Here is a 16,066-nt window from a genome sequence, read left to right on the forward strand (position 1 = left end):
ACAAGTAAAACAGTACAGACTTTAATAATTGAGTTAAACCTGTTGTGATACACTTTTGGAACCATTCCAGTGTCTTCTAATTTCACTGCCAATTTTCAAAGAGCTTCACTCTATAAAGTAACCTTTGCTCTAAAAAAAACCACCTACAACTATGAACTCTTGAATCAAAAGCTATATGTGTGAACAGACTGTGCAATAAAAGAAATGATTGAGATACACTGAACTGCCTATGAACTATAATGTAACAATAAATGAGTCTAAATATTGGCAATTCTGTTATTTCCTAGGTAGCAGATGAAGAAGCATTAGCTAATAATGACTCACGGTGATTGCAGAAAAAACGCAATAAATATTAGATTAAGATTAAAAATACCTGGGATATGTTTGGTTTTAGAGTAAGTTGACAAAGCAATTGCTGAAATTAGAAATTAAAGAGTTAAGGTTATTTAAGAAACTCCTTTATTATTATCTATTTCCAAACAAAACAAAACTGCCACTCATAGTCCCTAGAACTTTCCATATACTTTTCTTAAGCTCAAATTGAATGACAATTATAATTAGGTATTTTTAAAATATTGCATTAAATTTAAGAAACATTAATTTATTTAAGCTAAGTCATTCAAGGTCTTCTGAAATTCTAACAAAGTACCAGTTAGGTTTGCAAATGTAGATGTAATCAGATCAGTAGGAATCCATCTGTAAGTTTATCCATCACGATTCAGACCAAAGATTCAGAATCCCTATGAAACCTGCAACATGTTGAAGAATCATAGAACAGGTCAGTCTTGTGCATTTGTAGACAAACTTAGAAAGAAAAAGTATTGTTTTATTCTTTATGCTTATTTTATAGTGCCTTCAAAGCATGCCACCCCAAAATAAAGAGCTTCTACTTTGCAACAGACTGCCTTGAAGAAATGAATAGGTAAGTTATGTTTCCTCTTTATCTTGTTATATGTTTATTATCATGCTACTCCAATAACTGAAAACAGTATTTCATCTCACATAGAAATACACTCTTGGAGCATGATGTAATCTGATTGATAGTCTACTTAGTCCACTTAGTCCTCCATTCATTTTAGTACATACACTACATTGTGTGGCTCACTTTACTGGAATTCTCTGTCATGCCGCATGACACAATTCTGTAAAGGTGTGTTAGGAAAGTTAGTTGTGCACCTACGTTCATTAGAATTTTGGCTTGCTAATGGGCATAAAGTTTATAACATTTTTATTTTTTTGTTGTTCAAAGCTAGAAATACTAATATTTCTCATATATAAAATATGCATATGTACCAAAGCTCATACTTTGAGTATGTGAGTATACATGTGAGCATACTCACATGATGGGGTAAGATATTTTAGTTAGCTCTGTTGTCAATCCACAGTAAAGTGACACGACCAAAAAAAAAGAGAAAAGCCATTTTTAACAGGGGTGGGATTAAACTAATGAGATTAATTTATTTTTCATGCGAGAATTTAAAAACAGAAACAAAAACAAACACTCCTCCCCCAAGAAAGAACCGCAACAGTAACAAAAAAACCCAGTAGCGATTAGTTATATTCATTGCATCATTGTTCCAACAAGGACCAGAGGCTAGCAAAGTTTAGTCGTTGGCATTGTCCTGTGTTTTTAAGTGTCCTTGGATGTCTGGGAGGGCATTTAAAGCTTGTCTGGACAAGGCCCTGAACAACCTGACCCAACATTAAAGCTGGCCCTGCTGTGGGTGGGCTGTGGGAACAGACGGCCTCCTGAGATCTCTTCTAACCTAAATTACTCTGTGCTCCTATTTTGTGATTCAGTGGTGAAGGCAAAGGTTAGATAAAGGTGAGACGGTACCTTTGATCCTCAAAGGCAGAGTCAAATGTTCTACCTCCTCCTGTTACTTGGGTGATCTGTTTATTCCCAGCTGAGGTACAAAGCAAGGACACATGGGACAATGTTCCAGTACTTTGAAGTCTTAAATCTCTCAAGGCGTAGACTGCAGAAACTTTGAGATTTAGTTAATTCTTTCTGTTCATAGACTTAGAAAGACACAACTACCACAAGACAGAGCTGGACTTTTTTCTTTGGAATACTAATGTCTAAAAATTATTTTTAAATTGAACATTTGTATTCTGTGGCTGTATTGATGCATAAGACTGGCTGTATTGAAACATTTCAGGCCAGTCCATCATCCACTGATGATGACGAGGTTCAGCTCTCAGGAGCATCTGACTCTGGCCAGCTGTCATTTTTAGGATATAAATTTGCTGCAAATATTTTTTCCAATGTTAATAATGTTCTGTTGTTCAGTTTAGTACTGTAGCTAATGAGACATGAGGATGTTTTACTATTTTTAACTATGCATGGTCTCTCCCTTGATTTTATCTACTTTGATAACTATGATTTGTTGAAGTGCCATTGATCATATCTTTCTACCATACTATAAAACGTTCTGACTCAAGGAAAATCCGGAAGTCTTGACATACATTCAATAAACTGCTTTTACAATATGCATTGATTTTTCTACACCGAGGAGCCAATGAAGTCGCCTTTATGTCAGTTTACAGCCTTCATAGGGAGAAACAGTTGGAAAGGTGCCAGGTTGTATTTTCATATCATACTGCCACGTTAGGTTGGAACTGATGAGGGCTTTTTTCATGGCTTTTTGGGTCTGCTTCTCATGGGAGAAGACAAAGGGTGAAATTCCTCTTGAAGAATATTTTTGCAGTATTTTCCATTCAGAAATGCCGTTCCTGTAGAATAATTGTCATTCACTCCCCAACCTAAATGATGGATTACTATGCTAGTTCTGTAAAAGCCCTGGGCATCCCCTGCAGCGTTTTCATGCTCCCTGGAATTCCTTCTCCCAGATATCCTGTGTGAAATTTGAAATGAGTAAGGAAGATTCATAGATGAAAAATGCACTTAAAATACTAATTTCACAACTCTCTGTCTTCCCAGCATATTGCTAACCGTGGAATCTGAGGAAATAGGGCAAATACTCTACATGGTGTCACACACTCCTACTGTCGCTACGAAATTTAACTGGATTTTCTATGCTGACATAAGGGTAGATCTTTCATGCTGAAAAGTAAAGATATTCTAATATGGAGAGGAAGATAGCATTGCTATATTCACTATGTAGGGGATGTATACCCTTTCTTCAACTGCACTTACCACCAGCTTTTGTTTTAACAGCTGTTTTTACAGTTTCTTTCTTCAGAGTCAGTGTTTAATATTTTTTTCCACTCTAGAATATTCAAATCTGCCTTTAATACTGCATTACTGTAGAAAGAATTGTACACCAATGGGTAGTAATTGATTTGTATGTAGCAGATACAGTTATTCTGTTGAAGCTGAATTTTCCTGCTGTGTTGCATGGTGCAGACAGACTTCGGTTTGCAAAATTAATGCTCATGCTGTTTTGTCAGGTCTTACATGAGCATAGTTGTGTTCCTAGAAATGAATTAATAATGAAATTGATGATCTCATCTTTCGCTTGCCACAGTCACGGGGTACTCCAAGCTTGTTAAAGGCCTTATTTCCCAGAAGTGCTTCATCTATTACCATACCATGCATAACCTGTTTATGGCTTTAATACTCCTAAAGAAATTAGCATTGAATTTAATATTCAGTTGTTTTACAGTATCTACTTTATTTAAAACTTTCATGTGATTGAAGTGTGCAGTGCATTTACAATCTCCTCATGGACACCAAATATTAAATTAAAAAAAAGTTCCTGTTTTAGGCTGAATAATTTCATCACATTTGATTTTAATAACTGGGTTAACTTTGCAATTTTAATAACTCCCATAAATCTTTTGCATTCATTCAAAAAATGTATCAAATATCTGCTATCAACTGAAACAGAATGATGATAGATTTTTTAGGGGTCACTTCCAATGTTATCCCAAGTAAAGACCTGAAAGATTCTAACACAATTTTACTTTTAAAATGAAACTGTTTGAAAACACCAAAGAAAAGGTCTTGGCAACTAAAATTTTCAGACATACGCCCCTATTAGAAATTGCCCCTCTTCCTGGAGAAGTAGAGCAGGAGAGTAATTATGTCAGATCTGTCTGGCCTAATTTAACACTTCTTTAACAAACAGACCAAGTAGGTTATTAAGAGCTCTTACTCCCTTATCCGATGAAGAGCAAGGAGGTAATTCTGCAGAATATGAAAGGAACTTTTCAAATAGAAATTCCTGAAATGGAGATTCCCAATGGTGTTGTAAGTAACCACAAATAGCAGGTTTTCCCCTTCTTCCTTTATGTCCCTATAAACTTGTTACAAATCCAGGAAAAATAGTCTGTGCCCGAGGCCACTTCAGTCCTCTAATTTATTGTTCTCACATAAAAGCTCACAAGTTGCAGCACAAGTGAAACAATTTTCTGATCACAGTTAGCTGGAGGCCCCAAAGACTGGGTGAAGCCATGATGTGTGTGGGAGTGAGCAGTGCAGTGGTAGAGTTAGAGTGCCCTGTCTGGGGAAAATGTTGCACCAGGAAGTACCAGTACAGAGCTGTAAGTCTTGAAAATCTCCTTTTCTTGGCTAACCACCTAACTCCTCCTTTCTACAATTTATGGACTACTTACTAAAGACTTGTAAACTACCATTTCCCCCCACTGGCTTATAGCATTACACTAGAGGAGTTCAAAGTACTTTACAATACACAATTGCAATTATCCAATACACAATTCAAATTAGCATTCAGATGTGAATTTATCCCTAATGCGCAGAAGTTAGGATTTGCATTGGCTTTCTGTACTAGTTTAAAATACAAAATTAACTTAATAAAATTCTGCTGTAAATAATACCATTGTGAATTGGTATAGTTCTTCTGGGAATCAGAGTTCAACTGCATTTAATATAGAAGATTTTGTGATTGCAGAGCTGTTCCTCTCCGTGATGAATGAACATGCATTGCGGTCACATATTGTGATGTCGTACTGGAGATACTAAGTTAACACTGCAAAATCTGACATTTTTTGTAATAGAAATAAATAATATACATAAGTAAGTTGGGCTTTTGACAGTATGGTTTGGCCTATTTGATCTGATTCTGTTAAGAGTATGTGGAAATAGAATTACATAATTTCATAAGTAAATGATCCCATCTCTTAAAAAAATAATTCCCCCCTAAAACCCAAAAAACCCCACCCATACCTTTTCAGGCCATACTAAACTCAGCTCTTTTACTCATAGATAATGTTTCACTTCTCCAAAGCTTTCTTTTGGGCCAATCATTGGGTGAAAGCTAGGGTAGGAGCTTGAATAACTGAGTAAAATTACAGCATGCATTAAATGTTAAGAAATCCTGACTTGGATTCGCTTTTACAGCTTTTCATCCCTTCCCTGTACTTCAATAAGAATGGTAAAAAGACTGTCTGGAGGATACTGCGTGGTTGCACATGCTCAAGCATATATGTCACCATCAGCATAGGAAGCAGTAGGTGCAAGCAGCAGCTAGTACTTGCCTTTAAGTGGATGCCCAGAAAGTTTGGTGAATTATCCAGTGATATGGTAAATCCAATAGGAAAAAGTTACAGTAGGGCGAAATGCAGTAGCCACATTTGACTAACGAAGAAAAAATCTTAATTCCCATTAAGTGCAGGAAGTAGATGCACGTGCAAAGAGGGCATAAATTGTGACGGTTCACTTGTCAACTCTTAAGCTCTCTGGGGCTTTTTTTCATATTTTTCCAGGCTGACAAATCCAAGAAGACAATGCATGAAACAAGATCAACAGTCATGTCAAATTATCAAATCAGAGAGTACTTGCTGTTTACCCCATGAATGATTTTACTTAACAAATTCCAGTAACTGTGACAAATAAAATAGTACAAATACAGGCTGCTGAGAGCTGATATATTTGGAGAGAGGAACTCATTGAGAAGACTCTGCTCAGTGTTATATTTCACTGTGAGACATCAAGTATGGTTTTGGGCTCCTTTTGTGTTGAGGAAAATCGAGGCATCATTTTCGCTATACCTATTATAGGAGCCTTTATTCGGTTAAATGAATATATTACCTGTATAACCTTAGAAAATAGTGAAAATAAACCAAAGCAGGAGACATATTGATTTTGTAGATGTCCAGTAAGAAAGACTGGTCAGGAAGAAGCCAGTGTAATAAGTTCAAAATCAATTTTAAACTACAATTCTGTATTGCAAAGAATTTTACAGTGAATCCTGGAACCTGATTATCCCACTGATTTAAAAAAAGTATAAGACAAAGTTTTTAATCAGAAATTAAATAGAAATTGCACTTAATAAATTCTATATATCAAATAAATGGTTCAAGGGAATTTTTATTTTAATAGACTTAAAGATAACCTAATTTAGTTCTGATAATCAGATAATCTCAAGTGTAGATAAAGATACATCCTGATACATATCCATATATCCTTTATTTATTTTTTCACTTAAATAGTTTCTTCTATATACCAACAATCTTGTAGATGCAAAAAATGTATCTAGCATTGAGGATATTAGCAAATAAAACTTATTTGAACCACAGAAACTCTCTATCCAAGGATTTATGGAACATTTTAAACTGTAACCCTAAAAACAACAGCCTTGCTGCTTTTTTTTAACAAAATATTTAACCTCTTGCACTTGGTTTTTATTCTCCTACATCAAATTTAATACTTCTCGCAAATTTATTATAACTGAGGTTGTCCAAGTCATTTTGTTTTTTTCACTTGTGCTATTTTACTCTGAACTGTAGATAGGAATAGCCAAGTGGGTGAAGTGTGCTGTCACTGTGAAAACTGTTGTTGCCTTCAGCCTCAGAACCTCACATGACCTTGGATGGGCTCATCACCATACTCAGCAGGAGTAAATTCTAACAGTCAGTAAACAGGAACTTACTGCAATTGTACAGTGAGTCATGGCATACTCTCGTTTTTAATATAGTGTCGTAGGACAGTGAAGCTATAGGAAATTGCTTCTCTGGTTGGTTGGTCCACTTTAACATTTCTGCAGTGTTTTTATTAAATGATCAGTAAGAGAAAGGGCTTCTGACTCCTGACAATTCAGGGCATTTCAAGCGTGACTCACTCTTCAGTATCAAGTTTTGATTATTGTCAAATTTGAGTATTGTCACAACTACTTAGTTCATCACTGCCCTCAGTGCCTTTGGAATCATCACTTTCCAGGCCTTGGGGTAGAATCAGACTCCCAGAAGAGACCCTGGGCTGTAATCCCCCGGTACTAACCAGAATTATCTCAGTAAATTTAACCTAACTTTCTACCATGCAGCCCTATTTTATCCTGAAGCAATGACAACAGATGCCTGTTTGTAATCAACAGAATTAATTAAAGCCATATCTGATTTATTTAGAATTTAAACCATTGAGACAAAGTACAAAGCTTACTTATGTATTTAGATGAGTTTATTTGAGGGTTACCTTTCCCTGTATTTGGTTCATTAAGGTACAGGCAATAAAAAATAATTAATACTTTTCTTGGTCACTTGTAAGTTGTTACAATGTACCTCAGTAAGTTAGATATTATGTCTAATAGAGATTTTGTAAAATGTTGTAGCAAAGCATCTTTGGGATATCTTATGTGCATCACAGCAAATTCTATCTAGAATGCAAACCCTGTGGGTCACTGAGTGGCCTAGACTCAAACTTAGTGAAATATGCCCTTTTCATTTTTCAGTTACCAAAAGAAAAGAGTTGCTGAAATTATCAAAGAACAAAGATAGGGTTTTTTGGGGAAAGAGGACCCCAACTTTACGCCTTAGGGATCCAAGATGTATAAAGATGTACACGTAGCATTGCTGTACATGCACCTGCCAGAAAATCTCATGTCTTTTTGTGAGCACATGAAATTCAAAGAGCTATTAGGGGAACAGCTATATAAACCAACTTAGACAAACAATTTCCTGGGGTTTTTTCACTATGGCTGCTTGTCAGGTGTAGCATACACCCTGCATTGCATGACCTTCAGTTAAACATGCAGTCATCCATCCCTTAGAGACTCTAGGCCTGACACACATTCCCATTGCCTTCCTGAAACCTGACATTTGCCTACAAGGCATTCAGTGCAGAGTTCAGAAACAAGTGGCTGAGTTTCCAAGCTTTCCATGGAGAACTTTTTATAATCTTGACTGCCTGTTTTCTTAACAAAAATTACAGTGGTTTGCTTATCAAGTACATTCATCAAGTTTACAGTGTGCCTTTTGAACTGAGTTTGCATTTCCTTGGGAGAAAAAAAAAAGAAATTTGACTGTAAGAAAAAGGATCTGTAATCTCAGCACTTCTGCAACTCCTGATTAACCTCAAAAACATTCACCCTTGCTTTTTATAAAAACACAAAACCTAAGATTGAGATTCTTTTTTTCTTACCAGAAGAGATTTTATCATTTTAAACCACTGAATGTCATCAGATAACGCTTTTCATTGTCTTGACAAAAAAGCTAAATTGTGGTCAATGGGGGAAGAAGGTACTTGTTGCTATGGCTGGGGATCTTCTTAACCTCTGTAAGAGGAAAAACCTGAGCAGTCTTAGAGAAGAACGACAGGTTTCTGCTAATTCCAGATTTGAACATTGAGGTCATATGAGTAAAGCTAATACTCTGTGTATACTAAAAATATCTGTGTTCGCTTCAAGCTTAGTATTAACACTTTGCCTTTTATCCATATATGCTTCCAAGACTTGAAACCCTCAAATTAACAATGAGCAACAAGATCAATTTGGCAAGAAATGCAAGACAATATACATTTCTGTGCACTGACCACTAAAACAGATGAGTCTGTCTTGATTTTGAACATGGTAATGAGTCCTAATTTATCATTGGTACTTAAGCAGAACCTTAGTTGAAGTTGCTCAGGCATTCTGTTTAATTGCCAAAGGCATATGGTAAACTATGACTAAAACTATTTTGCTCCATGCTAATGAGTTTAGAAATTCAGGAACAACTATTGAAAAAACAGCGAATACACACGCTTAATAACAAGCAAGGGTATGATGTCATTTCAATTACTGCGATAAAGAATATGCCTTTCAAGAGAAGCAAATGTCAAGTGATCAACATTGCCATTTGCTGAATGAAATTATGCTGGTGAGCACTGTAGAAAACAAGCTTTTCAATAAACCTGTTAATCCATTTGAATTTTACTTCCTTCATGATAAAGATGAGTTATTGACATGTTGACACAAACAACGTCGCTTTAAGCAGTCCAAACCCTGCAGTTGATATTTGTGAAAAAAACTAATCATCATTTCCATTTTTGTTTCCAATTTGCTCACTTCTGTTCTAATACTGAAAGCAAAGCAATATTATTGTACAATTCTTCATATTTTCACAGATTTGCAAGTAAATTAAACCCTATAACAATTCCCTGTGAGTAAGAAGTAAATATTGTTGTCCCCTTTGGATAGTTATGAAAGTCGTGAGAGATGTAGAGCGATTTGCTGAAGGCCATATCATGAGTCAGTGTTATATCCAGTATTACAGATTAAGATCATTGCTCTGAGCAATGCTGAGCGTTGCTTAGACCAGGAGATCGATATGTGCTGAACTGTGGGCTATTTTTAGTGGAGTTCACTCTTCATTTTCTGCCTCCATGCTGTGTATACCATCTTCCATATCCTATGCTATTAGACCAATAATACATTTGCATATGTCCTTAAAAGCTTTTTTATGTTGTAATACAAGTGTGGAAGAATTACACTGAATATTTTCCTTGTTCTAATCTGCAAATATATTGTATTTATGATATAGTATGTGTTGTTTACTAATGTTTTTCTTGAAGAATCTTAACGATGTTTTTGTCATTATATGATTCATTAACCAAGAACATAATTATTGACAGATTTCATGTTGCAATGCTAAAAAAGAAAAAAGAGCTGCTTCTAGAAAAGAATTAGGTGCAATATACTAGGAAATTAATGACAGAGTAAATAATTTAGTCACTGAGTAAGAGAATACTTAAGAATGCATCCTAGTCATTACAGATGTCCATTAATAGGGCTTTTTTCTTCAGTTATATTTCCTTACTGATTCTTGATTTTCCATTTGCTGAACATTAAGAAGTGACTTTTCTCTCTGTGTGTTAATTTCCTTTTTTCCTGTCTTTCAATTATATATTGTATAAGCATCCAATTCTCTTATATATAAAAACTCTAAGGGTATTTTCTCAAACATAAACAATAGTATTTTCCTAATGAAAAAAGAATCTTGTTTTTGATCCAAATAATTAATTTTAGAACAAATAGAGAAACCAGAACATCCAATGTGAAATACAAATATTGAAATACTTTCAATTTACCATGTTTGGTTTCAGAAACCTAAGATTCTGTATTTAAAAAATCAAAGGAAAATAATACTGATATCACAGCTCAGCAAGCCTTAACATTTACATCACCAGCATCCTAAGTCTAGACTAGCAAATAACCAGTGGAATGCTGTCACAGTCTGGTTTAGCTTTTGGAGTATACAGATTTACTACAACTTATTTCCTAATACAGGTTTTCATACAATTATTATCATAATTCTATTTTATTTTATAGTGTTTTGGCAATTCAGGCAAGTTCTTGAAACTAATAGAAGCAGCAATCAGAATGAATGCAATATGCTGCTTTACACAATGTCTCTGAAAACCATTCCACACAAACAGTTTGGATTTGGTTCTGCGTAAGGTGGAGGCTGAGCTGGACATTCTCTGTTCTACATGGACGATTCTCACATTTTCTTTTAGTCATTGCAGAAGTTAGCACATTTGCATGCATGCTTCATGTTTTCTTTTGGACATAAGGAAGATTCATGTCATGATTCTTCAGTTTTCTAGGCAGCAGAATAAAATGCAAGGAGTCCGATACTCCTCAAGGCAAACACGCTCCTGCAGATGTGAACAGAAGTCCAGGAGTACATCTGCATTGTACATGTACTAGAACATCCTTCACTTAAAATTATTAATCACTGAACACACCTGAAGCATGACTTTAACAGCCTGAACAGTGTTCCATTTTTGGACTAAGCATCGTCTCTGACTTTTCCAAATGTTAATAATGCGTATGTTCTCACATTTATACTATATGTTCCTTTTAAGTATCTCTCTCCCTTACTTTTTATTGTTCTATTAGATGGATGAATCGTTTGGGTCTTGCAGCAATTGGTTACACACCTGATGACAAGGATATTCATCCAGATGAAGGTAATGCTTCAGAGATCATAATTAAGAGAGCAGAGAGTACATATCTCTTCATTATTTAAATAAAGTTGGAGATGTCATTAACATACATGCCATATCTTTTAAAATATCAATTTTCATAAGAATCCATATCCTTGAAGAACTCTATTTATTAGTGCCACCACTAAAAAAAAAATAAACTACGAGTACTAATTTTAAGAAGCATTTAAAACAAGTGATAAAGAGGACACAAGGTTCAGGGTGAGGTATGATCTCCCAGATCACAGCCATCTCCCATGCTCATCACCCTAGAGCAAGTGAAGACACCACAAACACAAGTCACTATGGGCTTCAGAACCATTTCTGCGTCTCCTGAGTTCAGGTGCCAGCCTTGACTTTTTCAGCATGGAGCCCATTATGCTAAGATAATTAAAATAAATGTTGAAGCTCAGCTCTTCTTTGGCATCTAGAATGAAGTTTTTCTTTGAAAGTCTGTGACCAGGAGCTCTTTTTTAAGTACAGTGGGAGTTATGTGCCTAACCCGCTTTCTGTAATGCTATCCTCAAACATCGCAAGGTTCTTCCACATATCTGTGTATTCCAGATGCCAGACATTTTCACAAGTCTGTTCCTCAGTGACTGCCAAGCCACCTAGGTGACTGTGAAATGTTTTACCTTTGCATGCTAATGATATTTTTAAAATGTGGGGCCTGCTTTCTTGTGGAAAAACACAGTGAGTGAAACCCAGAACGCTTTGTTAGCAGATTACTGGAGTGAAAGCGACCAGGATGACATCGATGGCTCTTTAACCCTGAAGCAGGAAGGCTCCTCAGCACTGTGTGACACCTATCATCGAACACCCTCAGTGAGTTACAAATATTGCATTTGACAGTAGGTCACCAAAAAAATATCTGTGTGCCTTGATTTGCATTTTCCTTGTTTTGGAATATTTAATTACCCTAAAGGCAGAACAAAGACGGCTCTCACTGTAAGAATGAAATTACTGCTGTTCCTCAGAAGCTGAGACATGAATGTTTCCATAACAAGTCAAGTACAAAGGAAGGAGAGGTAAATGTCTCCTTACCATACGTCACAAGACTGTAAATACAACATTTTTGTAGGATTTGGGAGACTACACCTAATAGTATGAACAGAATATTCAATCATTGACTTTATTGCAGAATATGAAAAGGATGTGGTGGATGGGAGAGTTTGTATTAACTGAGATTGTTTTTCAAGCATGAATATTGGATACTGGATGCTAGAGATTAAGACCAGATCACATTCATGCAGTAATCATGTTTTAGTACCAATGCTTTTTCTAAGAACATCATTTTTTTACAATATGAAGCATTATGTACAATTTCATAGTGGTGCAGTACTTTCTGTTAGTGTCATAAGATGTTAAGTAGCTGATAAAAATACTCCTAATATATTGTGTACAGACTAGTAAAAAAACCCAAACATTTTGTTTATAAACAGGCTCTAGTAGCAAATAAGACCATTTCTATTACATGGAACATAGACAGGCTGTGATAATTATTCTGTTTCTGAGTGCAGATAGGACTGTTTTCTATTTTTCTTTCAGATTTTTCTTCAGTGTGAATGACACGATCCACACACAGCCTGAACCAAAGAAAGAGTGACTGAGACAACAGCATCACATGGGTGAAGTTCAGACTGATTTTCACCCATGTGATGCTGTTTTATCAACTGAGACACAGGTTAAGCCTCTCCCTTTCTGTTTTTCCACTTTTTTGCCTTTCTCTTTGTTTTTGAATTAAAATTATACACAGACCCAGCAGAATTACTTAAAATAATTTGAGAAGTTCAGCAGTCCCTCAAAATTCAAAAATCTTCCTGGGTCCTGAAGTTGTTTTTTTTCTGTTTGGCTGGATACTTACCCCCTAAAACAAGAAAGGAAATTAAATTATGGTTTCCTCTGGGGACTTTCATGTCTTCACAGCACACTGCTGAATTGTGTGTAAACTGGACAGGTCTTCAGGAAACCTGTACCAGTATTGTACTGTTCTTTCCAGCAGAAATTGCTCGTGGGCAGAGAATGTGCAAAACAAGAATAGGGAGTGGTTAAAACGTAAAACATAAAAGATCTCACTGCTAGTTATGTTCTGTTTACAGAGGTTCATGTTATGACATATCAAAATACGCACATCAGTCCATTTTATTAGTATATATCATGTAATGTTCTACACTATAGTAATTTCCTTGGGTCTGTTCAAAACATTGTCTTATAGTCAGACGCTTTTGTATCTTTTCAGGTGAATTCTTCCAGCCCATTCCCTGAAGCCCCGCACGGTCGACACTTTTCAAGTGAATCAACATATTCTCATTCTTCTGCCGAGGATTCTCGACAAGATGTAGCAGGAAGCACACACTCATCAGCATGCAGACCTCCCTACCGAGAAAGACGCTCATGGCAGGATTTGATAGAGACTCCGTTAACCAGTTCAGGGCTCCATTTTCTTCAGACTGTTCCTCCTGATGCAGAGTACGTGAGTGGCTGGCCTGGAATGTCGCCGGACAAACGAAGACAAGCAACGCTACCAGTGCAAAGGCGTCATAATTATGAGCAGGATGGGCCTTTTCCTTTGGTGGAATGTCAGAGGGGACATAGCGCTCATAGCAGGCCGCAGAAGCAACGCAGTCAAAGCCTTCCCCGAAACAGAGATGTGAGGGGTAAGGGACGTGTAAAGTCCATAGAAGGAACAGACGACAAGCTGGAAGAGAAAGTCCCTATCAGAAGGCATAACAGTTTCTGTGCAGAAGGTACGCTTTTGGAGATGTTCTGATCCTCTTTACTGCCACTGAAAGTGAGACCAATATTGCCATTATTCTCAGCAAGGTTTTTGTGGTTGAACTGTTCTATGTGGGTAAATTCAACAGACACTAGATAGGAGCTTGCACTTAAAATGCTTGGATGTAGTGCTAAGAATGTAGCTTTGGAGCTGATCAAAATGTTCTTGTTTTATCAAAACAAAAATTTGAAGATTGTGTTATAGGGTTACTTTATACATGAATTTGCAGTAGTGCTTGCTGGTTTTAGAGAATTCATCTGAATTATTAGATCTGTTGTTACTTTATTTTCTTTCAGAAAACGTAAAAGAAATTGGAGAAAATACAGATGGTCTACAAGAGCTATACAAATCTCTGGAACAAGCTAGTTTGTCAGCTTTTGGAGAGCAGCGTCCTTCCACCAAGCAGGAGTTCCGCAAGTCTTTTGTAAAGCGATGTAATGATCCAGTCATCAATGAAAAGCTTCACCACATCAGAGTTCTCAAGAGCACTTTAAAAGTAAGGCTTTATCATTAATTCTGTGTATAAGCAATATAAACTGGTAAAAGTATAATCTCTTAATGTTTTCCATGCATGAAGCTTTCTTTGTAGCTTTAGATTTATGTTCTAAAGAAACTAAAAATACTTGAAAGCAAATGAGTTCCAGCTTAAGGAAAAAAAAATCGTTTGGCACTCTTTGTAGGCATGTTGTAGAATCACACAGAATCACAGAATCACAGAACGTTAGGGATTGGAAGGGACCTCAAAAGATCAAAAGTGTCAAGGATAGAGATAGTAATAGAAATAGAAACAATAGAAAGTGTCAAGGACTGAGCTGTCAAACAGTTTAAGCTGTAATAGTTCCTGCATATAGGTAAAAGATCCAGGTGTCCATAGAAGTTTCCCTAGCAGCTTGCATCAAAATGAAAGAAGAATTAAAATGCTGAAATACAAAATGTAGCATAAATTTCATTTTTACATGTACTGTGTCTTTCTGAAATTTGATAGGCAAAGGAAGGGGACCTCACAGTTATCAACAGCCTTCTGGATGATCCCAACTTAACATCAAAGAAGTTTAAAGATTGGAAACTAAAGAACTATGAGTTTTTCCTGGACATTTGTGAGTACAGTGCTGCTGTGAAATCTCAAAACGGAGCCTCTGAACTTGCAACCTCAGCACCAATGCTGACACATACACACTCATTCATTGAAACTCATGTGTGACAGGACTCACATCCTGAATAATTGCTGGGTGCCATGAAAAATCGAATAAGACAAACACTGTAGTATTTATTGACAATGTACTCAGCAGTACTGTAAATAAGTTGGATAAGAGAATAGTGCCACAGGATGCCTACTACATTGCATGATAAGACAATAATATGCTTTATGAATTCTTCTGTTTGCTGTTATCAACCGATGTCCGTATCAAGCTCTGCATTAGAAAGAAGCAGTGCAGAAGTGTAACTGAAAATAAATACCAGGATATTTAAAGTACTGTACTAAAACTAAGCTTGTATTATGAGATCCTACAATCATTTTATATATTTAGATATATATGAAGACATATCTATGTATATAAAATGTAACATGGTAGTTGATATTTACTTTGAAAATGCCCTAAAGTTTACATTCTCACACATTTTTTCTTGAGAAAAATATAAAATTAAAACATAAACACATTGGCGACTCTTAGAGATGAACATTTATTTTTGCAACATTTCCAGGTAGTGACCATCTTTGCAAATAAAAGGACAGAGTTATCAAAATGTAAACTCAATCCCTATAGTGTGCCTTAAAATGTACACTGTACATCTAGTAAATAGATCCCAGTCTGGCCCTATGGGCATATTGTACATGCCATTTAGATACTGTGCTTGTAACATACTGTGCCTGCCTTTAAAAGGAATGAGGATAAGCAAGCAGGTATGGCACAGAGGTTAAGATACGAGTAGAACAATATTGGTTGTTCACAAATGCTGCAACTTAAACTGATTTTAATATAATTTGAAGTATTTCATGGTGAAAGAAAAACATCTGCGCTGAATATGGTACACACATTGCAGGTTTTCATAGTTTCTTCACTGTGAATTTAAGTGACACATGACTGTGAGTCACAAAATTAAAAAGGCAGGCTTCAAGGAGG

The 16,066-nt window shown here is 36.1% G+C and overlaps 1 protein-coding gene across 1 annotated transcript; it reads left to right on the top strand.

Moving 5' to 3' along the window:
* Window positions 1-287: 287 nt before the first annotated feature.
* LOC104535657 (connector enhancer of kinase suppressor of ras 2-like) lies at window positions 288-15,776 on the top strand (the record flags this gene model as incomplete). The annotated part of the gene is made up of 7 exons (XM_010194442.1): window positions 288-325; window positions 851-922; window positions 11,082-11,152; window positions 11,892-11,992; window positions 13,407-13,914; window positions 14,240-14,439; window positions 14,929-15,776. Coding segments are annotated over 7 exons (1,206 nt in total), but the record flags the coding sequence as incomplete, so codon positions are not given.
* Between the last annotated feature and the right edge of the window lie 290 nt (window positions 15,777-16,066).

The sequence above is a fragment of the Mesitornis unicolor genome, unplaced genomic scaffold, assembly GCF_000695765.1.
Source record: "Mesitornis unicolor isolate BGI_N332 unplaced genomic scaffold, ASM69576v1 scaffold26181, whole genome shotgun sequence".
Lineage (NCBI taxonomy): Eukaryota > Metazoa > Chordata > Aves > Mesitornithiformes > Mesitornithidae > Mesitornis > Mesitornis unicolor.